General features: G+C 48.1%; 8 protein-coding genes across 8 annotated transcripts; 3 read left to right on the top strand and 5 right to left on the bottom strand.

Annotated features, from left to right (window-relative positions):
- Positions 1-2,989: 2,989 nt before the first annotated feature.
- On the bottom strand, positions 2,990-4,425 carry FTJAE_8367 (mRNA 3 end-processing YTH1; the record flags this gene model as incomplete). Its single annotated transcript, XM_037355175.1, has 7 exons — positions 2,990-3,220; positions 3,274-3,628; positions 3,677-3,733; positions 3,794-3,951; positions 4,002-4,050; positions 4,263-4,300; positions 4,354-4,425. 7 exons carry the CDS (start codon positions 4,423-4,425, stop codon positions 2,990-2,992), a joined length of 960 nt encoding a protein of 319 aa, XP_037204583.1.
- Positions 4,426-5,381: 956 nt separating this feature from the next.
- On the top strand, positions 5,382-6,248 carry FTJAE_8366 (uncharacterized protein; the record flags this gene model as incomplete). The annotated part of the gene is made up of 2 exons (XM_037355174.1): positions 5,382-5,909; positions 5,988-6,248. 2 exons carry the CDS (start codon positions 5,382-5,384, stop codon positions 6,246-6,248), a joined length of 789 nt encoding a protein of 262 aa, XP_037204582.1.
- Positions 6,249-6,549: 301 nt separating this feature from the next.
- FTJAE_8365 (AAA family) lies at positions 6,550-9,401 on the bottom strand (the record flags this gene model as incomplete). The annotated part of the gene is made up of 8 exons (XM_037355173.1): positions 6,550-6,983; positions 7,042-7,127; positions 7,184-7,352; positions 7,408-7,554; positions 7,609-7,672; positions 8,180-9,112; positions 9,176-9,316; positions 9,372-9,401. The coding sequence occupies 8 exons, from the start codon at positions 9,399-9,401 to the stop codon at positions 6,550-6,552; spliced, it is 2,004 nt and encodes a 667-aa protein (XP_037204581.1).
- Positions 9,402-10,531: 1,130 nt separating this feature from the next.
- On the top strand, positions 10,532-12,264 carry FTJAE_8364 (uncharacterized protein; the record flags this gene model as incomplete). The annotated part of the gene is made up of 4 exons (XM_037355172.1): positions 10,532-10,810; positions 10,866-11,076; positions 11,134-11,295; positions 11,423-12,264. The coding sequence occupies 4 exons, from the start codon at positions 10,532-10,534 to the stop codon at positions 12,262-12,264; spliced, it is 1,494 nt and encodes a 497-aa protein (XP_037204580.1).
- A 169-nt stretch (positions 12,265-12,433) lies between these two features.
- FTJAE_8363 (endoglucanase type C) lies at positions 12,434-15,297 on the bottom strand (the record flags this gene model as incomplete). Its single annotated transcript, XM_037355171.1, has 6 exons — positions 12,434-13,158; positions 13,211-13,334; positions 13,656-13,727; positions 13,776-13,785; positions 13,966-14,642; positions 14,689-15,297. 6 exons carry the CDS (start codon positions 15,295-15,297, stop codon positions 12,434-12,436), a joined length of 2,217 nt encoding a protein of 738 aa, XP_037204579.1.
- Positions 15,298-17,103: 1,806 nt separating this feature from the next.
- FTJAE_8362 (HYD1) lies at positions 17,104-18,045 on the top strand (the record flags this gene model as incomplete). The annotated part of the gene is made up of 1 exon (XM_037355170.1): positions 17,104-18,045. The coding sequence occupies one exon, from the start codon at positions 17,104-17,106 to the stop codon at positions 18,043-18,045; it is 942 nt and encodes a 313-aa protein (XP_037204578.1).
- Positions 18,046-18,122: 77 nt separating this feature from the next.
- On the bottom strand, positions 18,123-21,418 carry FTJAE_8361 (L-tyrosine decarboxylase; the record flags this gene model as incomplete). The annotated part of the gene is made up of 7 exons (XM_037355169.1): positions 18,123-18,726; positions 18,777-19,630; positions 19,679-19,787; positions 19,838-20,381; positions 20,437-20,790; positions 20,840-21,209; positions 21,257-21,418. The coding sequence occupies 7 exons, from the start codon at positions 21,416-21,418 to the stop codon at positions 18,123-18,125; spliced, it is 2,997 nt and encodes a 998-aa protein (XP_037204577.1).
- A 946-nt stretch (positions 21,419-22,364) lies between these two features.
- On the bottom strand, positions 22,365-23,405 carry FTJAE_8360 (kinase-like (PK-like); the record flags this gene model as incomplete). The annotated part of the gene is made up of 2 exons (XM_037355168.1): positions 22,365-22,937; positions 23,001-23,405. The coding sequence occupies 2 exons, from the start codon at positions 23,403-23,405 to the stop codon at positions 22,365-22,367; spliced, it is 978 nt and encodes a 325-aa protein (XP_037204576.1).
- Between the last annotated feature and the right edge of the window lie 282 nt (positions 23,406-23,687).

Raw genomic sequence — 23,687 nt, 5'->3', positions numbered from 1 at the left:
TAAATCCCCCTGTTAAAACGTGAGTGAATTGTCTGATGGTTTTCAACACGGCCTGTATATTAGCCCGGGTCATTCATCGATTTCTTTTCAATACGATGCAGCTCGGCCTAAGAATCTCACAGAAGTAGATGCAGAATTTATTAAACAGCACGATGACCACAAATACCATCTCTAATACTCGCGGAGCTCTCTTTGCAGATGCCCCGCTCAGCATACCCTTTGTTAAACAACATCCATCTTCCCCTGCACACGGAGACGACACAGCCCGAAAGAATTACTCACAGTGGCTATCCCAATACACCATGAACAGAATAGTAGATCTTCTCCATTCTGGTTCTCTTGACCCTTCACTCCTACTACAAGTTTCCATTCCAAGCAATTGTTCTTGGACTCTACCGAACACAACACCGAACACGATAAAGTGAGAAGCAATCCCTGTTGTGCAGAATGTTGCCTTTGTGGGAGACCTTGGATGTGGATCACGAATTGTTTTCTTCTCCTGCTTATTTTAGTCTTCCTTCTTTTAGTTCTTTTTGCTCTTTGTTCCCTGCCTTCCTAAGGCTTAAAGGTGTTTTCTCTAGGGTTGTTTTCTTGTTTGCTTTGATCATTCTACCACCGTTGCAAGTCTCGAGAAGGTTGACACTCGGGGCCACGGCGCTTTTGGTGTTACAGGTGGTGGTTAAGCGGGTGGATCGTCAACAAGACCAATCAAAAATTGTATGTTATCACCAGGACATGGGATATTATAGAATCTACAAACGATTTCTCGTACTTTTGTCACAAGCAAGGGGTCAAATAATCCACCTTACGGCAGTTCAATTGTGTCTGCTGAAGCCATCGTTCTAGAACTCGCTGGACCCTGTGAATCTTGAACGGAGTCATCAACTGACCAAGCCATGTCACCTTGTGACGCCATGAAACCCCGGGTTCCACGCGCTCGCTCACAGGTTCCGGACCGAGATCCGCTCGTTTTAACTGGCGCAGAACTCGACGTCAGCCGTTTATCCTTGAACTTTATCTACCGCTTGGCCCTGTCAAATGCTAGCGGGATAAATTGAGTACAGAGGTACTTGGACCAATGCAGGTGATAGGATTTACTGGTAGTTTCGTGGGCCCATCCACGGGGCGACACATTATTCCCCTGCAGATCTGTGTTTATGTTACAGGCAATCCATGAAAAACTATTCAAAGTACGTCATATCACTGCGCGTCAGAGCACTGGTTTGAGCTGTTGTTAGTTGCCACAATGCGGCTTTTGGTTACTACTAACAGAAGTCGGTGTTTGAAGCAATAGAAAGCAAGAAAAGGCTAACTCGGCTCTCATTTTATTTGCTCCTCCATGTTACCTGATTGCAACTCAAATCAGATGTGTTACTTGCAGCCGAGACTTGTAGTTGTGACTGAGAGCTTAAATCAGCAAACAGAACTTATGACTTGGCAACTCAAATCACTGCGTTGCTTTTGATGTCTCGTTGAGGATGAGACAAACAAGAAGCGAATATCGACGTGTTGCTGCACGCGTGGGGCTTCTGTTAGGTCTGATCCACAAGTAGTCTTGTTCGCGACAAGGAGAAGATACTGGCTTACGCTCAGGCTAACTGATAGAGCGTCCCTGTAGTTACAGTACAAACAAATGATCATGCCTTGAAAGTGAGGTGAGTAATCAAAACCAGCGATCTACGAAATAGATTGTCCTGTGTACGCACTAAGCAGTTTTCCAAAGCGAGATATTAGTGCATAGAACCAATCCATACAGCGGTGAGGAATGTGTTTTCCCATGGTGAAACAAATTCGGGGATTTCTATGACTGACAAGGCTATGGAGGCGAAGTCTTTATCGCGCCCTTCAAAGAGGGCGTCAGTTTGCTATGCGGGAGGCCAACCACTCGGGTAGCAGATCGGGTAGTCACATACAAGCTGCGAGGAATACGTCTCAGGGCTCTCCCCATCTTTCCTATATAACAACGTATCTTCTTCTTCTGAGCGACCACATCGCTTACAAAATCTTTTGGGCTTGAGAAAGAAGAACCTCGCCAGTGTCAAAGCTGAAACAACTGTCTCCGTCAAGCGTCGACGCAAACACCCCGCTTCCTCCCGCAATGGCGCCTCAAGGAGTAGAGAGCTTTCTCTCCTATTTAAAAGAGTAAGACGAAGACTAGCTACTGCAATAAGAACATCTGCTGATACTAGCCCAGGTATTACAATACTGATACCCTGTCCGACATCACTGTTACCGGCGAAGGTCAAGTGTTCAAGGCTCACAGGATAATTTTGTCAACCCACTCAAAGTGTTTTGCCAAGATACTGAATGGCAACTGGAAGGTATGTTTCATTCATCGTACAACCCGAAGGTGCCATATTTTTGCGTCACGATTGAGGGCGGAGGAGGCGGCTATTGAAATATGTGATAGAGTCACAAGCTTGGGGTTCTGGTGTCCTAAGATTCTACGCGGGGTTGGAGCAACTGCCGAAGCGCCCCGAGTATTTATCCGAGTTTGGACGAGTCTCACTTTGTTGGTTGTTGGTCGTGTTGGTTGTGTTGGGCAGCGTGTGTGGCTTACTCGTCATTGTATAACACGTTATTAAGCGTATACCTGGTGCGCAATGCATTGCAGAAGCCGTGGAGTGAGAGTTGTTTCAAGCTCAGAGTAAACAAAACCAGTCTACATGGTTATTATAAATACAACTGGTAAATAGTCAAATTGGACATTTTTACTCCTTATAGGTTGAGGTCCTTGTTTATTAGCGACAATTCTTGTGGCTGGTAAAGACAGGGGTGATTTATGCGTTACCAGTAAAAGCCACGATCTTGACCTGTAATGAAAACTTGTCCAAAATGTAGTAGATGCTGGTTATATTTTAGTCACCTTCGAAATGCTCTCTCTTGCTCAACATTTAGTTATATAAGGAACTGATCACGACAGCCATATGGAACAGCCCATTCTTTCTACCTTGGCTGTAGCCCACAACTTCTCCTGCCACTGGCTCAACTAAGGCTTCCTACCCCAAACAAAATAGACAGGGAGATACAGGTGAATAGACGGGTCTCGTAGCTCATTCTTAACCTTTGCCATCAACACCTGAATCTCCTCTGCACTCCAACCAAGCGCGTACTCAAACAGTTTGGGCGTGTAGGAGTCGATGACCTTTGACTCTTGGATAGCCTGATAACGACCTAGTTCCTTGAGCTTCGGGTCCTTCGGCCAAGGTCCGATAGGCAACTATGTTCAATAATCAGTAAAACAGGACAAAGCACAACTGAGAAATTACATACCTTTTGGACTTCCTGCTGAACATCCACGAACCCTGCCTTGATCAACCTATCCTTCCATTTATCCGCACAGTCGACAGGCTTGCCAAACTTGGCACAAGCTTCGATGAGGTGCTTCATCCACGATTTAGCATTAGGCGCCTTATCGAGTGTTCCATCATCGGACTCAAAGCGCGCGTCTACGCCCTGTAGTTCGACGTAGCCGTTTGAACGTATATGACGGAAAGCTCGCTGGAGCATGAGGTCCTCGTCCCCTACACATGCTTCCAACTCGCGAGCGTGGATGAAGTCGAATGGTGTGCGGTATAGCCACTCGTCCTCGTAGTCATCTACTTCAAAGGTGCAGTTTGGTGGGTTCCTAAGTTTTTAGCATAATAATACGCAGCATGGCAGGTTTTTTTCTTACCATTCTGGTTGGATGGGACTGAGATCGTTTCCAATAACCTCTGCCGAGGGATGCTCACTATCGCCAAGTAGGTCAGAGGGCTAATACCCTGCGGCTCTTGTTCTCATTTCCACTCACTCTGCGAAATCTATCGCCCAGATACCAGTCCCTGTGCCGAGGTCGAGTACGCGTTGAAGATTGTCGTCAATTGGGGCAAGGTGGAGCTTTCCGTCGAGAAGGATACTGTATACGTGATGAACGAGGTCCATACGATCTTGCTCATCTTCGTCGTTGGGCTAAGATATGATTGAGTAAAGGCGTCAAGAAGTGGTGCTCTGATACATACCACGGGATAAGTGCCTTCTCGGAATGCATGATATCGACGTCCATTCTGTCTGTTGTTAATATGCATCGCGGCCGATTGAGTGTAACTCACTTCGTATCTATGAGACACCGGTCAGTCATGGTTGTTGACAATCATTCTCACGCGTATATCTTACCTATAATTGTATATGCTTGCATTCACGGACGATAAAAAGCTTGAACCTCCGATTCTGCCACCCGCGTTATTAAGCCAGAAACAAATAATCAAGAGCAGGTGACTAACGTCGAATGATAAAGCGAATCGTTGGCATCCAAGTTGTCCTAAAAAGCTGGTTAGCAACCAAAATGGCATCATCGAAGCATCAACGACTCACGTCAACTTCCAAGTGGCCCTCTGGCTGAGTGGCAGCCGTCGCGGCAGGGTCTTGCGGAGAATCATCAGCCATAGTAAGTAATTTCGTTAATGTTGGGCGTTCAAGCGAACAAAGAGAAAAACGTCGAAGCTCTTGTATGAATGATAAATGAGGGGTCTGTGGATCATATATTCATGAGGCCCCTCTCGAAGACCCTTGATTGAGCAATTTATGCACTTAGTACAACGGTTTATGCAGCTGAAGCCTATCGGAGGTTTCCCCGCGTCGATACGGGAACGCGTCACCACTTCTAACGCCGAGGTGAAGAAATATCCCTTGCACAATTGATCTAATGAGGCAGCTCGGTACAGAATATGCAGGTCGTCCAACTAGAAGCCCGGGAATAGCTGTCACGCGAAACTCTAAAGACTGGGGGGATTATGATATCTTTACCAATGGGATAAGTCCTTTTTCGTGTATCAGCAACTTGTGCTTCCAGTCGATTATCATGCTACTTTAACGTTATTAGTTATTGCAGGATGAGACAGATAATAAAAATTGCTCTTGCATATTATTTATGAGACATAATAAGCGATATTGATAGGCTAGGACGAGAAGCTCCGGTCCTTATTGAGGATATGCGCCACTTCAGGTCAATAGCAAATCAGGGCTGCAGTAGACATCGAAATTGCTTTTCAATCAGCTCAGTTCGAAAAGCCACATTGTGCATGAATGGTTCAGTGAAGCGGGGGTTCTGAGACAGAACAGTCCTACCCCGCTCTTGATAATAGGCAAAGAGTGAATAGACGGTTCACCGACATCCAGCAATCGGTGGAAATCGACGATTCAAATAGATTCCAGAAGTTAAACTGAGTCAAACTCACTTGTGTCCTTAATAAAGATAAATACCTCCCCATCGTTATCTTCCTGATCTACAGGCTGTCTCCAGGCGGTTGGTTGTCTTGCAGAGCAAAACTACTCCATAACCTCATCACTTGTCAACCACTCCCTTCTTATCTCTCTATTGCTGCCTTCAATCGCCAGAAATAATGGCCGAGCAGATTCCCACTGAGCTTAACGGCGCCGTTCACTCTACTATTCCCACTCAAACGACGGTCCCATCTCGAGGACCAAACCCAAAACCAACATTTCCTGTCGCAGATCCACCGGCAGAATGGTCAACCTATTACATTGACCAGAAGATTCAGTGGCTGGACACTCACGGCCTCAAAAGTGACAACACAGTAAACCTTGGAGATTGCTATCGTTGCGGCGTCAAACTGCGCCAAACGTTGTCTGTTGTACTCAAACCGATATTTGACATCAGAATGCAGATCAATGCCCACTATCCACAAACTCAAGTGCAGGAAGATGTCGAAGTCTTTATCGCGGCGTTGCATGATGGCGTGGGCGATCTATCTGACATTATCTACCGAAATGTCTACGAGTTACTTCAAAATGGCCAGTTCCGGGATGAAGCACAAGCGATAACTCCCGTGCCCGTTCCTGAGCTACTGACCATTAGCGAATTTGACTTGCCGCAACCAATCGAAACCGATGAACCACTCCATACCGAAGTAAGTAACGACTTAAAAGACTGAGTACCTGGTCTCAGTATCACTCTTTATGGTGATTGAGCTGATCAAACTGTGCAGCCATTCTGCGTTTTAGTCGAGATCCTGGACCTTCTCGTCGACAAATGGCCATGGCTGAGGGACCCTAGACCAGGCAAGCAATTCTCATGGGAACAGCTCATACAAGAGGTCATAATAACCGGCCAGGGATTCTTCACTGATTATGGAGACCTCGAAAGCGGCAACGAGAATGGGGATGATGAGATGTTGTCTCACGCAATGAGTGGTGGTCTACACCTCGGGCTTAGTCGTGGAGACAACAATGAGAACAAGATGTGCTGAAGACAACGGGGGCTGAGAGCTTAAATCAGCGGAGAGGACTTAGAGGGGAGACACAGAAGAATTGATACTGAACCTAGGAAACGATCCTGTCGGATGTGCAGCAGATGCTGATTCCTTTATGGACACAATCCACGTGTCATCTTTTGACTTTCATTGAATAACTCGTCGTGTTAGACATTGATACTAATCAAGCAAAAGGTTCCGTCATAGTTAAAATATTGGATAAAAGCTCACAGTTCTCTTGCGTGAGTTACTAGTGACAGGACTCGAATTGTAGAACAATATGTAGCAGCCGTCCATATTACTTGATCATCTTCTCCTGCCCGTCGATGTACCGTTGCATCTGCGTATTGAAGTCCCTCTTGAAATCACTGATGTTCCCAAAAGCCCTTTTCAGATGCCTCTTGTTCAGCTTTTGCCCTCCACCAGAACGAGACTCTGCACGAGCGAGACCTAGAGCCGTAGTAACCATGTTGCGAATCTGGCGACCATCAAGCTTTTCCTTATACACACTATCATCTAGCCAATCCTTGATGTCGGAGTAGTCCTCGATGAGGTTCCGTTCATCCAGATCCCTGAGAAAGCTATCGAAGATAGCTTCCATCTGTGATGTTTGCAAACTTTCGTATCTAATTGCGAGATGGATGCGTGAAGGGATCGCGACATCAAATTCAGCGATCTGGTTTGTGGTCAAGAACATGATTCCTTGGTAGTATTCGAGGACACGGAGAAAAACTGGTATCAAAGGCATGGTCAGCGACGCGCTTGGGATGGTCTGCCTATAATCACCAACCTGATACCAGGGCGTTCTTGTCTGTAGACAGAACCTTGTTGCCTCGCCCGCGGCTCTCCAGGAATACATCCGCCTCGTCGCTGATTCTGCATTAGCTCAAAGAACTGCCAAGCTTCAGCTTCTATAATTTAGAGATACGTACAGGAGCAGAATGGCTTGCCATTTGGTGGCCAGAGCAAAGATTCTCCCAAGGTTCGACTCAACATGCTTTGCTTGGGTGCCTACATCAGATAAGCTTACTGAAAACAATGCTTTGCCAGTGACCATTGCGACGGTTTCAGCCGTTGATGTCTTTCCAACTCCTGGGGGACCTGCCTGATGTTAAGAACTTAAAATTCACATTTCCCGTTGGCGGCTCAGACTTACCGTAGAGGAGAATTATTAGCCCTTTCCCTTTATCGGGAATGATATCGTCAACGTCAAGGCCCTGTTCATCCTCATCATCCCTTTGAGTCTTTGCTGATGTGTGACTCGTAACGAGGTCCAGTAGAAGTTTCTTAGTGCCACCATTACCTTGGAGGGAAGACATCAGCCTTTGAGGTTTGTATGATCTGTATATCAACTGACCTTTTCTAGTTTTGGGAGCCTCATCATCAGCTAACTTGAGGCGCCCCAGGAGGTCTTCTCTGTCCTGTTGAGGAATATACTTCAGATTAGAAACCAGAAGCTGAGCTCATTGCTTTTCTTTCAATATGTACCCAAGAACGCGAGGCGAGCATATCAAGTATTGCTCGTCATCCCATTCTTTTCTACTGATAAATTCAGTGTCATCGAAATGGCTTCGGGACCGGGCACGGAGTCCAGTGTTCAGTTGGCAGTCAGAGCAGAGGCACTCTATACCACCTGATGGTATGAGGGTACCATTCCGTGCTTCTGATTCAGCGTATTGAAAGTAAGACTCAAAGTCTACCATAACTCTGCTCGCAACCTTCTGGCAATTAGAGACACCAGACGACGTAAGGCCAGAGTTACAAAGGAAAACTCACTTCACATAATTGAGAGGTCTCAGTCGAGCTCACCATGTACCTTGTGTCTTGCCTTGATCGTCCGAGATGAAGTCGAAGGCTGTCTACTTCGCTAGCACTCTGCTCATAATGAAGATGTCAGTCACTAAATGCAGGGAGTATGTTATAGTTACTACCTCGTCATCGTTCCCAATAGAAGAAAGACCCGCTCTTTCGAATATCGCTTTCCCTTTGTACTCGTAGAGGCGAGAACTCTGTTTAGCCTCACAGATCTTGCGGAACTGTTTTCCTCGCCGGATAAGATCTTGTCGTACATTGTGGTAATCCGGGTGCAGGTTGAACGGGTAGAAGTGTAAGGAGGTCAATGGGAGGTGCCCATCGAAAGGATGGAACTTGAGTAAGAAAAGGCATCGACAAAAGGTTCCGTCTCTCCAATCGTACGACCATGCATGAAGATACCAAGGTGCCAAACGATTACTATTTAGACTATCGTCATCTCTTTGCCATGGCCAAGGTCGAGAGTTGGCCATGACAATGAACACCTGAGGCTGGTTTTGGAAAGCCTCCCCATACACCAGGGTACCAGAGGGGAATGTGGTCCAGAGATCTTCAAACTGAATAGTCTCCGGTTCCCGGCTTCTGTAGCTTGGTCGGATCTTGAAGTACTTGTCAAGCCTTTCATCACCTGAGGAACCACTGGAAATTGTATCCAAAAGGAGTTTAAGATCTTTCCATGTTCTCTCGTCGGCCTCCCCTTCTCGTGCCTCTTGACTTTCCTTGATCAGTTCATGAAACTGGAAGACAATCGCCTGAAATGGAGAGAAGAGCGTGACAGGAGATCCTCGAAACACATGGTAAGGAATATGGCCAAGCTTCTTCTTCAACAACTCCCACAAATTCGTATCTGTCATAATGATTTCGGAATCGTTTTGGGCTGAGTCTTTGGCGTCATAGACTAGCTTGCGGAGGATGAATGCATGATTGCTTTCTTCTGGCTCCTTGGACTGAATCGCTTTAGGTGCCCTGTCCACTTCCATGGATTCTCCTGTTTCTGGATTCGTTTTGATGATTACAATTTTGACCCTTGATGTGGCCTTTTCCTCTTCCTATTCACGTATCAGGGATCATCGAGTGAAAGATTTGAAAGTTCATATGTATTTCGCACATACCTCGCCGTTTCCATCGCGGTTCTCCGAAACATCTTTCACTTCATGCCTGACGTTCACATCTGGTTTAGTTGAAGGAGGACTAAGCCGTGTCTCCAATTCCGCCAGCTTCTCCTCAACAGCTGAGATTCTGCTCAGAAGTGTCTTTGTAACGTTGTAAGTGATGTAGGCTAATGTCTCGAGGCAAGGAGTTACTCACTGGCTCGGTCTGGACTGGGTAAGGTGGCATCGCGAATGCAACTTTGGATAAGCTCTGCCAAAGCAAATGTTATCAGTGGCTGTTACCACTTCGCCGAATACCGGGCACCAGACGATATATTTCCATCACTGTATATCAGGGCCCCGAAACATTCCACCCCAATCGCTTTCATTGGGAGAATGGGTGCGGGGTATTCTTAGCTTCGTATGACTTGATTTTGCCGTGTCGCCTTGTAAAACATTGGTCAGCCCCAGACACAACATGCGTTACGCAGCAGAACATGGCCGAGTAGTAGAACTTGACAAAAGATCTGATTTACGAAGCTCCACCCCGGTTTCATCAAGTCACCAGCGCATCAGTAATCCTGGCTTAACGCTTGGCTCGGATAACAACGTTAGTTGTGAGAGTCACCGCACTATTTGGCTACACTCATGTTTCTAAACGTTGTGCAAGTGGCACTTGATATCACAACGAGAAGACCCACTGGTTATTAATCTAGCCAACCGCGAATATCTCCCGATCTCGGTGGCCGAATGCTCTTATCACTATGGTTAGTTAGATCCAGAGATCGACCCCAGGCATATCAAGGCGTTGGAGCACTGGAGCCAGAAGTACAAACCAGATCTGTGATACCCAGTACGTGTTGGGGTTGTATTCGCACCATTTCGTATCAGGACTAGAAATGTTCGAGGAAATAGGCATTCTGCAGGTACTGGTTCGTCTATCACTTCCTTGTTTGGCAATTTCTAGCGAAGAAACGCACGTTTGCTTATTTCTGATTAATCTCACCTTCTTCAGATGTACTGTTGAGGAGACAAGAAATTCCATAGTAGCTGGGTGATCGACTAGTCTAGACGCGTATGAACCTATTCTCCCCGACTTTACTCTCTTCCATATACGCAAGAAAAGCTGAAAATCAGCGTTTCTTTTCATTCAACCAACCAAGGCAAGGAGTGAATCTCCTTCATAGAGTTGGCATCTAAGCTCTACCTCAGCCATGTCACTAAACACAAGTCACGATACAAGTGGGAGAAATTTAAGCCAGCGTGAAATGTAACACCTCAGCCTTTTACATGCTCTTCCTCAATTCAGTGAAGCTAATCAGGTAAAGAGAAAGGCTCAAACATGTGGAAGAACGCCAAGAGAGGCTTCAACAAAAGATGGTCAAATCTCAAAGACTCAACCCCAAACAGCTATCCGTCTGGCAGGTGACTAGCGAACAAACGGTCAATGAGGCTTGGTGCAATGCCACGAATGCTAAGTTGGAATTTGACGCTAAAGACAATTATGGAGCTACCCATGTTGCCAGGGCTATCAACGGCTTCGCAGCGACAACCTATGATGTCCTGAGAGACTTCAGTCCTATGGTGGAGATAGTCAGAGACTTGGGAGCACCATTTGGTGGCATGGCCGTGGGAACATTGTGCTGTCTCTTCGCTGTATGCCCCTGAACATAACTGTCATCGTCGCCAATATGTACTGATCATCACACAGATTGCGAAAAACAGGGTCAGGATTGAAGAAGAGCTTCATCCAATGCTGAAAGACATCCACGATCGGCTACCTGCTATGAATATGTATCAACACATCTATAACGATGAACATGAGTTAGATCATTTATTACAATCGGCTGTGGTTGATGCTTACGCCTCATTCATGGATTACTGCGTCGCGGCTACGGAGTTCTACACCCAAGGAAGCCTTTGTATGCCACATCCCTCTTTTATGGAACATAGATACTGATTATTGATGCTTTCTTCAGACCGAGTTTTTCAATCCCTCACAAGCCAAAGTATGCTATCTCTGAAAGCTGAGGATGTGAAAAGGGCTGTTGTCCGTGTCAGGGTTTGCTGTGAGGATTTGCTTGGAAAGAATGTCAACGCAATAAAAGACCAGCTTAAGGATCTACAGATTGACAGCAGCGGTAAGAAAAGGCCCTGGATGTTAGGTAATAAGATATTGACCCATAGAAAATATTTTAGAACTTCGGAGACGGATTCAAGGTTGGTCAAACAGCAAAAGATTATTGACCGAATTTCTAACCAGTATAGATCTACAGAATGAGAATGACCTCAAGACTCTACATCATATTGGAAGCTTACTTGGGATCCAAGCTTTCTCAACGGAAGATCACAACCAACAGCTCGAAAAGCATCGGAGCGATGTCATAGCGGAGTTCTGGCCAAGGACCTGGCATGGTGATCAGGAACGCGAGTGGCAGCTGAGCCAAGTTCTTGATGACCCGGAATACCAAGGATGGATTCAATCTCATGATTCTGGTCTCTTTATAATATCAGGGGAGAACTATATCAGCGGTGCCACCAACTGCTGGGCATCCCTGATAGCACTAAACCTAATCGACAAGGGCACTGGGTGCAAGCACGATTCTTCACCTACCTCTGTGTATTACCTGCTCGGGCATCATGAGAACGACGAGACTCAATTCCACGTCATATCTTCGATCATATACCAGCTCCTGTTACAGTACCGTAACGCTTTGCAAGACAAAACACAACTCGATGAACTACTCGCGACACTGGCCCGTTATCAGACGCTATCACCGGTAGAGGGATCGCACAAACAGAATCTGTTGCAGAATGCGGCCTTGAGGGCGATTAGGATGCTTCCTGGGGGCAAGGATATCTGGATAATGGTGGACCGCGTCGATAAGTGCTGTGGTGAGCTACCGCTCTCCTCGCCAGGAGGGAGAAGATCTCACAAGGCAGCTCGTGCACTGCTCAGAGCTCTCACCAGCTTGGTGAAGCCAGAAGGGCCGACGGTCAAGATCCTGGCTGTTGTTAATAGAGCTGATTGGCGGGTGGAGGAGGAGGCGGATGACTTCGAAGTAGACGGAAGAGTGTTGGTTAAAAGGTTTGTTCAAGATTCAGATTAAACAAAGCAACATCATGGATGCAGCACCAAAATCATAAATCATCAAATTCATTATAGCCAATTTAAAACAAATACCGTCCTCAAAGACTACCGCCTTCTTCTCCTAAATCAGAACAAATCATTAGCAATCGCCTCACGCTGACCAAATACATAATTCATAAAAAGTCACACTACCCTTCCATCTCAGTCCGTCCCGGATGCTCATCATCCCATTCATCCTCAACATCCACATAAGAGTCCTCCAACGATACCATCTTCCGTCTGTTTCCCCCTCCATATAGCGACTCAAGTTTTCTAGAGTCGAGGAAGACATTCTGCATTTCTGAGATCAAGTGCTCCTCTTCGGTGTCGTCATCGGAAGCTCTGAGTCGGAATCTAACGACTCTTCGTCCGACACCGGATGTGAGGAAGGGCTTTAGAAATGAGAAGATGGACCAAGCAAATCTTGCGAAGAGGTATTCTCGGCTTCCCTCGACAAGAGTCTCGACTGGTCTGTTCTGATATAAGGCAGTGAACTCTGCTTCTCTACCATCAAGCACGTGAAGAACATATTGGCTGCTGGCTTCAACTCCATTTGCTTGACCACTTTGCTTTGGAATCAGAGCAAAGACGCTTTGGTCAAAGCAAACGTAGAGATCCGCCTTGAGCGGTAGAATATTGTGCGGGTCATCGATGGTATGTGATCCACCGCCGTAAAGACCCATGCCATTTTTGCTGAACCAACTCTGTTCTTCTCTGGGTATCAGATGCGCCCATGTGAAAGCATAGCTAGTGTTTGTGATGGCACATCGCTTTGCATAAAGTGATGTTCTGGAGGATGGGACACTCCACCATTCAGGGAGTCTGTCGTGCGGGAATTGCCAGTCTCTGAAGCTTGGAACAATCGCATATCGATCTAAGAAGTGTCAGTGAGTTTTCGCAGGTATTGAGTGAAATTTGGTCTTTACCATCGCCCTCGACGAAGAACCAGTAGTCTCGTTGCAGCAGTATCGTTTCATCGCTGGATACTCTATCCTTTCCTCTCTCATCCCTCGCTAAGTAACCCTTCTCAAAAGCATTATTCGCGACAATCTGACACGCCGTAAGAGCCGTTAGATAGTGCACACCAAAAGTCCCCTCTGTGGTATTGTAGTCCACCCGCGGGAGGCAAAAAAGAAGGTTCAACGGTTTGAGATAGCCGGGATGATAAAAGCGGATCTGATCTCTGTTAAGATCTCGGATCTCGAGGGACGAGACGGCAGACAGTGAGCGCGGCATTGGAACGCGATGCTCTAAGTGGCTGAGATGAAGTTGATGATGATTGTTGGAAGCACGAAGACCCATGACGTTTTTTCCAAGACTTGGATTAGCTCTTGATCAGCGAGATCTCAGCCACACGTGAAGATGACGTACATGGATGATGCTGAAGAGTTCCACTAATGCAAGCCACTCGGGACGGTTAATATCGGGTACGAATATCAAGATCTGGTGTTGGTGATGTTCATGAAATAAAATATGTTGAAAATAATATACTCTGAAAAGGCTATCGTTTATATACAGTTATCAATACCCAATATGTTCTCCTATCCCAGAAAGAGTTTTTTTCGCCCCGACACACGTGTCATGCTAGTGGACAGCTGTTTTGCATATGTGCTCCAATAGCTTCCCAGCAAGTGGACACTCAGGATCCATATTGAACATCGGTGTTGTTTGATCTTCTTACAAGCGGTGAGGGCCAGGATAAGCAGGAGCCTTGACCGATGAAGTAGATCCAATCTCTCCAATTCGGATGTTGCTGAATGTCACTTCAGGGTTGGGCTGCACCTTGACGATGTTCTTGGGGTCGCCCTCAGTCGCGTCACAGGGGCCAGCAACGCCCTGATCCAACCAGGCCATGAAATCACCCTCACTCCACCAGACGCTCATAGCGAGAACCATTCCGCGGGACATGGCATCACCCATCTGCTTGGTGCCGCCGAGGCGCATGTACTCGTTGGCACCCGTGGCAGCGCAGTACTTGTCGTTGATGAAGTTGATCTTGGGGGGGCCGGAGATGTTGACGACGGCGGACTCGATGACCTTGTTGTCCTGGATGTAGTGGCGGTGCAGCTCGATGAGGTCGCCCTGCTTGTTGGCGACGAACTGGGAGGTGACGGTGAACTTGCGGGTGCTGTCGACCTTGTACTTCTTGCCGCGGCCGTAGAAGTCCGTCACGTTGATGCGGTTGTGGTTCCAGCCGCAGCCGGCCTTGTCGCAGATGCCGGAGCTGCTGCACTCATCGCCCGTGCAGCCGTAGACCCCGGGCTTGTTACAGGGGTGAGGAGCGATGTGAGTGGCTCGGGAGTTGGCTTCCCAGATGTCGAGCTCGTTACAGCAGACACCTTGTCCCTTGATGTTGCCCTGAGAAGGTCAGTAAATCTATCGTCTACGTGAGGAGAGAACTTACAACTCCGTTGATGAAGGGCGTGACGTAGCACTGAGCATCACAGTATCCAGCACCATAGTAGGCACCAGCCTTGCTGTTCTTGCTTGTGCTCTTACCACCATCCTGAGGCATCTCAGAAAGGTACAAAGCACCATTCATACCACAAGGAAGCTTCTCCATCTCAACATCAAAAGAGAACTCAGTGCCAGTAAGGTGAAGCATCTCATACTTCTTCTTGTTTCCCTCAAGCAGATAAACTCGAGGAGAGACAAGCTGGTTGTTGATAAGCTGCTGAAGACGAAGCTTGTTGCCAGAAGTAGTGATGCCAGCGTTCTTGTAAGCATTCGAGTCCATACCACTGAGGATACAGTTCTTGGCGCATGATGCTTCATCGGGACAGGCGGTGGCGTTGGGCTTTTGGCCCCAGTCACCGCAGCCGGCACCGTTCTTTTGGTGGATGCCGTGAATACCAGCGTCGGCGACGATGTAGTTGGTTTGCTTCTTGCAGCCGGCGGCCTTGGTGCAGCGGTAGGTCTCGAGCTTGGGGTGTTGCTCCTTGCCCTTGTCGGGGGTTTGAGCAACGGCGACCTGGACGGCTAGGGCTGAGAGGATGAGAGAGAGAGACTTCATAGTGAATGAGTTTCAGTGATCAGGCTTGAGTGTTCCAAGGAATGACGGGATAAAGAGCGTGAGAAACATCGTCAAGAGCCGCCGGAACTCAGTTTATATCTATTCTTCCTCTCTCCTTCACTCCACGGATAGGGGTCGTCCACTTTCGGCCTCACCCCGAAAAATCAATGCCATGAAGGTCCTCACGGAAGCTCAACCATACTGCTCCGAAAACTCATGTCACGACTCCAGCGTTATAAGCCGCCAACCAATCAAGATCCCTATATCTCCGCTCCCTCCGTTTTCCTAATTCGAAATGCCAAGCCCAACCAATAACGACACAAGTACCGAGTTTCAAATAGTTTCGCGGGCTTGACCCATGTTTGTCGATTAGTGCGACCGACCCGAGGAGGGCGGGCCGAAATACCGCGACGATATATCACGCTGTGATTGATTAAAATTTCATGGGTTTCAGGACCCTTGTCAAGTTATTGAATGGGGAAGAGTGTGGAGATTTCTCCAGATTTTCCCACCTACCATTTCGGAAGCGAATATTATAACGGACGACTTTTGGCTACGGTCCGTCGGGAAGGGAAGTCCTGAGCCGTTGAAATGGAGGGTCATGTGAATGAGTTTTTGGCTTGGAAGTTGGATTTCCCCACTGGATAAATCGAGTCTCGCCGAGATGGAGACGCGAGGAGGGTATCATTCCGCTCAGAGAGTTGTCGGGCCGTAATCCATATTTTCGGTACGGAGATAGGTTTCAACTAAGAGTCTGGGCGCAGATGGTTGAACCTTGGGGAGATGAAGAAGGTCGGTTGCGGGTAAAGGCTGTTTTGCCACTTCAAAGTGAGGTTTTCGTGATGAATTCGGGTCTGAGTTGACATTGCTTCTACCGTAGGTAAACCTGTTGGGGTGATTGGAAAGAATAAGCTCGTAGATAAGCTACTCGGTTCCTGCAGCGGGATCTTGCAAAAACGGGATGAACGAGTCGGAACGAGCATGAACGACGCTCGAGCCATCCCATCCTGTCAGCGTGCGTGGGGGACTGCGGCTCATCAGTCACCAGCATCCGCCTTGTTGCCATCATCGGCATCAGCTGAGATGTGAGAGTCCGATCGGTCACAGCTTGCAAGGAACATGGCACACGTCAAATGGACATTCTTCAGCTCCTCGTCTCGTCTCCTTGCTCTGTCGGCTTGTCGGGCCAGACTACCCTGTACCCAAGCCAACACTAGATAGGAAGAAGCTAAGAACAACTTCGAAACAGCCCGAAAGTGACAAATAATTTGGCAGCTTGATATTCTACTTGGTGAAGCTTAGGGTAAGCTGTGGTTTTGAAGAAAACAGGTGTTCTGTTATGATACTAAGTCGATTCGAGCAGTCATGACCGAAATTCGTATTGTACCTTTAGAACAAATGAGACGTAGCTCCAGCTGATCAATACAATTATCAGAAAGAATACCGGTCGTCTCTCAACGACTTTTAAAGTGATTTCCTCATACAAATCGATATTATCGAGCAGAGGACGTTGAATTATTCAAACTCAATTTGACTATTTCGCTTGTTGGTTCGTCTCGTTGTGCAACTCGGTTTCACTCAACACGTGATCTCGATGCAACCTTCGCGATTCTTTGTCTTCTATTTTTGTCAACTGTCGGTAGTTCAATTACCAAACTCAAATCCAAGATCCTTCGAAGGATCAACCTAGAGCGATCTGATTATCGAAAAGTCGATCCGAGAGCCCGTTCCAAAATATCCGTAAAACAATCTATGCTCGGACCCCCAACATTTTGGAGACATTTGCTCTAGGCCAAAATACGCGACATGGATGACCACCAAGACAAGATCGCCACTTTAGCCGACGGGAGAAAGGTTTCATATGCTGTTTATGGAGCCCAGGATGACGATGCCCCCACTTTCTTTTATCTCCACGGCTTTCCGGGGTCTCATCACGAGGGATTCGTGATGAACACCACTGCGGCCCAATATGGCGTACGCGTCATTGCGCCGACGCGACCAGGGTATGGCGACTCGACTTTTCAGAAAAACAGGAAAATACTCGACTACCCCAAAGATATTCTTGAGCTAGCGAATATTCTAAACATCAAGAGATTCGCCGTGTTGGGCGTTTCCGGTGGTGGACCCTATGCTATCGCTTGTCTCAAAGACCTTCCACCAGATCGTCTGGTAGGCATCGGCATTGTCGCTGGCGTCATGCCAATGTCTTTCTCAACGCAAGGAATGCTTACGATGACGCGACTCATGTTCAACGTAGCACCTTACGCTACAGGAATCGTAGGCTGGATCACCGATAGAGTGCTCGGCAGCACAGCGCGAGACACCAAACACCCCGAGAAGTTGGAGGAGATGATGGATAAAGACATAAGTGCCAGATCAGCAAGCGACAAAGAAGTTTGGGAGACGAATCCAGACTTTAGACAGTCTCTAAGGCGAGCTACGAGAGAGGCTATGAAGCAAGGCGGCTATGCGACTGCATGGGAAGCACGATTGTTTGGAAGTGATTGGGGTTTTAAGCTGGACGATGTCAAGGTTGAGAAAGGAAGGATGATAATGTGGCATGGGGACTTGGATGTCAATGTTCCGATTGCAGTGTCTGAGAAGGCTGTCAAGCTAATGCCTGGTGCAGAGCTTAGAGTCATGAAGGGAGAAAGTCATATGAGTTTGATGACCAAGGTGGAAGAGTTCACCGTGGCTATGAAGGATATGATATTAAGATCAAACCCGGAGCCCAAAGAGGCCAAATAGGGATAAGATCCAACTAGATTGAGGTAATAACTATACTCGTATCTCCAAAGCTGGTCTGATGATTTCTGTAGTCCGAACTACTGACAGTTGACGTGAGTGCCATCCAACAAACTTCCAACCTCATCCAACTTTCTCTGCCACGAGTCAGACTCAACCTTTCTATCCTTCAACTTATCCTCATTCGGCCCCTCAGCATCCACAAACACATTCTCTCCCAGCGTCATCTCACCCTCATACAAATGCTTTCCAAGATCCTTAAGCAACCCTGGTCCATGAGCAGCAGCATCCTTGGGATCCTTCCAAATTTTGACCTTAAACTTTTGACCCTGACGAAAGAAGAACTCCTCGGATAGGTCTTGGTTCCTCTCAGGGAAAGGCTGCATGGAAGCCTCGGGGATTTCGGACAGACCGAGGATCATGCCCTCTGCGAGAAGCTCGGCGACGGATTGGCGGTGGTTGATCTCGGTGGAGAGGCTGGGTTTGAAAGTGATGTTGTTGGCTGCGAGGGAGATGTTGGGGGACTTGACGAGCATGTGTGAGCAGTGGATTTCTTTCTCGTTGCCGTAGAGGTAAAAGGGCATGAAGTCAGCCGGGTAGTCGATTTCGCGGTGGATGGAGTTGAGGGGGCGACTCTTGACTACTGAGTTGAGAGTGATGGTTCCATCCCTCTGATGGTATTTCCTGAAGATTTTGGTAAGTATCTGACGTTGAATAGCGAGCTGGGTACTTACTTGGTTCCCTTCTCGTACATGATAACATCCAAGTCACCGAGTACCTCGACGACATCCTCAATGAACACCTTCTCAGTTGACTCAAGCATGACAATACTATCCTGATTGCCTCCCGTAAGCTCCTTATGAAAGTCTCTCAAGGTACTATCAAGAGTTCCAGACAGGATAATCTGCTGCCGTTTCGTCGCGCTATGGAACGAAGCTTGGAACGACAGGAACACCTCAGAAGAGCCAGGTGTTCCCTGCACAAGAAACTGGACCTTCTTCTGACCAGGGTCATTTCGCTTTCTTACTTTGCCGACCTCATCGCGGATGACTGCCTCAAACTCACCCATCAACTTGTCAATGAAGTTCTGACGAGTAGGGAATGGACTCATGACCACGTTTCGAATGACAAAAAGGCTCTGGTTAGACTTTCCGACGCCCATTCTCTCCATGAACTTGTGAGCGCAAGAGCCATAGTCTTCGTGGAGAAACTGGGTTGATGTGAGGAAGATTGGGATCTCGGTGGGATCGGTGTTGGCGGAAGTGATGGAAAGTCTATCGACGACTCGCTTCATGAGATAGTTTGCTTCTTCAAGATCGGTGTTCAGTTTACCGTCTTTGTCCTTCCAGTTGAGTGCGAAGCAGTTGATGTTGGTATCAGAGCCAAGATCACGGATGATCTTCATGGCATCCTTGGAGGCGAAGATCTCGTGGTCCTTCTTTCCGATGATGAGATCGCGGATCTTTTCGCGCTGCTTCTCGACAGGCTTGGAGAGGAATCCTCGACTACCGTTATTCTCTGCCGCGAGCATGTTGAATGGGACGCAGATGAAGTCGTCGTTGATCATGGTCGCGTAGTGAGCCGAGAGCTAAGAGATTCTAGTATGAGGAATGGGGGAAGTAGTTTGGGAGCTTACTCTGGCGCTGGTGAAGGTTGCTTCGCCGAGCAACTTGCCGTAGCCATGGTGGTTGAGGCCGATGGTTGAGTTGGAGAACCATGCTGACATTGCTGAAGCACCGGGCTTACTGAAGGAGACTTAGTCGTTATCCTACGCCGTGACTGATGGGAAACTTACCTTCCCTCAACGCCATAGACGCCGATGTTCTCGGCAGAGCCCTGCGAAAGATACGGGCCGGACCACGTAACAAGATGTCTCATCCGTCCATCTTTGTAGACCAAGCTTCCCGCCGGGTACGGGATATACCCAGCCTTGTGCGGATCAACAGTAATCGAGTCCGCCTCAGCCATGGCCTTAATGTCCTCAACAGTCTTGGGATCGAGATACCATTCAGGCTCAGGCTTAGTGGAAGTCTGATCCTCAACGCTGTATCGCCGATCGGGGTTGATCATGGTGGCAAAGTAGCCTCCCCAAGCTGCATCGGCATGGACGAGGAATGAGAGGCCATGCTCGTCTTGGAACTTATCACGAAGACGGATTATTTCGGTAAGTCTGTCGACTGCGCCCTCTTCGGTAGATCCGATGATGGCCACGACTGCAAAGACGGCGGTTTCGGTCTCGACGCAGTCTTCGAGATGTTTTTCAAGGACCTTGATGTCAATCTGGGCAGCGTTGTTGACGTCGACGCCGATCACGTTACCTGAGCCTAGACCGGCGATTGCTATGGTAGCAGTGATCAGCACCTGTGCCTTGAACGCAACGGGGAAATGACTTACCGACTCCCTTGGGCCATGAATAGTGACGCGTCTTGCTAACGAAATACTTGATCGGGTTCTTGACCTTGAACTCCTTCTCAAGTACCTCGCGTCCAATGGTCTGGATGTTGAACTCGTTGAGAGCGCTCTCAAGAAACTTGCTGGTAATGCCGAACTGCTTGTTTAGTTCATTGGGAAGATCAAGAATGACCTCGGAGCTAAGGTTCAGCAGATCCCAACCTTTGAGATCCTTGAACAGTGTCTTCTTGGTTGCGTGGAAACACCGAGTGGCGTAGAACTTATCTCCGATGAACTGGAGTTTTCCACGTCGCAACGCAAGGCAGAGACTGAGTGGGTAAAACTTGAGGTTTCGCGCTACCCTTGTAAGCATCTACTTCCACTCACCCAGGACGAGAATACGTACCAACCCAAATAGACTCAAGATTAGCAATCGTCCCATCACAGGTAATATGACCCCACGAAACCGGAGATTTCTGCACATCGGTATTATACCCAAACAGCTTACACAGCTGCTGCCCAACCCGAAGCTCAACAAGCGTCGTCATCGGACTAGCCTCAAGCGCGACATTGTTCGGATTATACAGCATGGTCATGAAATACCCGAGGAGCGACGACATGGTAAGGTCAGTGCACATGTGCGCCTCATAGCGAGGGGACCAGAAGGGAGCTGAGTGTTCGCCTAGAAGCTGTGCGACCTTTTCGGTAGCGAGGCGGAGATCGGATCTCGCTTTGAGGAAGACGGGGGAACGGCGATATTCTTTGGAGATGAAGGCCTGGGGATGTTAGTGGGAGAGAGGGAAGGGAAGAAAGGGATGCTGACTTGGTCTTCTGGGTGGTAGGCTTGACGAGCGGCGAGGAGTTCATCGAGGATGGTGTTGATGTTTGCTCGGAAGTCTGGGAGGTTGGAGCCCTTGGGGCCGATGAAGTATGCATGGACAGCATCGAATTCTTTGTCCCGGATGTCGTCGTTGTCTTTAGGCATGATGATTGTTTCTTGGCACTGATATTTAGAGGCATATGAAAGGGATCTTTTGAGCCCATCAACCGACACTGCACGACGCGAGGTTATATATTCTCGGGGCCTTACATCTTTGCCGACTGACTGACGTATGAATTCTCTCCCTTGGAAGATTGATAAACGTGATCAACATCTCGTACGTAAAATATTGTCTCATCACATGGCATGGAATGCCGCAAGACTTGGTAGTGGAGTTGGCTATGCAGCATGTCTTCAAGAAAACTGAGACCTGCAGGCCGGAAAGAAACCGGCCGGCGGGATTCGCAGCAAGGGGTCCTCAGAGACAGCATTCATGTGAAGTCATTGAGGTCATAATACATACCGCAACACCGAGGAATCTTGGCCAATTGCATCGTAACAAATGTGTATGAGCTGGGCCTGAAGAAATTCTCCAACTCCATCTCGTGTACCTGGTACCATCTTCGCCCAATGCCCGAGGCCTTAGCTACTTTGGAGCCCTGTCAACCGAGATATCTCAATGCCTTACCGCCCAATCTAGTCAGTGACAGCAGCGCATGTGGCTTTCAATAGTTCTGAGCCGATCAGTCCCATGCAGGAAGGTGATCTTCGGCCCCGCGGCTTCAGCCGCCCGCTATGACCCGTGTCTCAGATTCGACCAACCACGACACCTGTCACCCTGCAGCTATCTCGAATTGGGCGCCAAGACAGGGAGGCTCTTGATGAGACACCAGCTGAGATGCCTGTAGTCAGTCGTCATGACAGCATCTGCATCACGGTTTGCTTCGGCGGTGGGCAATGATGGCATTCCACGTCAAAGCGGCTTCGGATGAGGGAGAAACGTGGATTTTCCGTAGCGGTGTCGAGGGAGACGTTTGATTTGAGGGAGCTGAGAGCATGTTGAGTGCAACCCCCAGATACCGTGGAAGCGGCTTGTCAACTAAGATCGGAGTCATTTGTTAGCTGATGCAACTTGCAGGTACTCGAATATCTTTTTCACAGCCATCTCGTCTCCCTTCACAGTTCCACTTAATTCTTCATCTACCCAACCTTCTGTCCAGCCGCCCCCGAAGTCGATGACCCATGCGTCGTCCGTTTCACGATGAATCAATACACTAGAAGCCTTGCCATGACCCCATACAATACCAATCTCATGAAGAAGATCAACTGTGCCCTGAACCTGAGATGCCCACTTCTTCCGACGGCTCTCGTCAATCGTAGAGACATCATCGATCTTTCCAAGTGTTGACAATTCCCAAGCTTCTGAGACTGGGATATAATCCTCCAAGAAACCAATAGTGTTGCCATTTGCAGGTGTTGAGATCAGACCGAGAAGCTTGGGTACCCGGATGGAAGCTGCGTGAGGGGATATCATAATTTTCCAGAGGCAGTCAAGCTCTCGTTGTGCGGCATCCTGGCCCTTGCTATCTCCAGCCTTTGAACACATCTCCTTGCCCGCGACTTGTACACAGGCGATATAACCTGCGTTGCGAAGATTTTCGACGACATGGATTTCCTGAGTAGACTAAGCTGGGAGATTGCAATCTTTGTGCAACTTGAGGTGGAATGGTTGGCCAGATTGGCCTACGAAAACAGGGCGTTGCTTAACACCACTATCCTGGCGCCGCACCTCTGCTTTTCCGTTCATCGTTTGAAAAGAAAAGAAATACTCTTTGGGGTACAGCAGGGTGTGAAGGTCTTGCAATAATGTTTCGCCAGAGGGAGGTGGCGGAGCTAGACGATTAAATATGTCTCTTCCAGCGTCGACAAGAGCGTCGAGAATTTCGTCTGATAGAACCTCAGCCTCTTCAATGTCATCAGCATCGCAGGCCTGAGTGTATCTGTCGATGAAAGAATTCTCCACTGGGGGTACCGCAAGTTTTAACGGGCAATGGTTCAAGGTGACAACAAGACGAGCATCGTTCCAGCGGATATAGAGCGAAAGCTCGTCTCCTCTTCCGCCAGACAGTTCTTCAAGATAATGGCAGCTCATGATTTTGATTAGGGGTTTGGCTGGATTTGGTAGTGCAATTGTCGATGAGAGAGCGTCACAAAACTCAATGCATGAATGGGGGCCGGAAAAGCGTGATGCTGGCTAGCGGCACGTGAGCCTGACGTCGATTTACCTGCCTTGAAGTTGCTCCTTGGCGCTCCTTGATCCGAACGTTTATGCGAGCCATGTAAACCGATGTGACCAATGAAAGTAGAGGGATAAACACAAACAGCCTGGATGGATTGGACGGCTTACAGGCTATTAATCGAGTCTGTCGATCAC

The sequence above is a fragment of the Fusarium tjaetaba genome (genome assembly GCF_013396195.1).
Source record: "Fusarium tjaetaba strain NRRL 66243 chromosome Unknown NRRL66243_c0000179, whole genome shotgun sequence".
Lineage (NCBI taxonomy): Eukaryota > Fungi > Ascomycota > Sordariomycetes > Hypocreales > Nectriaceae > Fusarium > Fusarium tjaetaba.
Note: the sequence above shows the minus strand (reverse complement) of the source record. Positions and strands in the feature narration are given on the sequence as shown.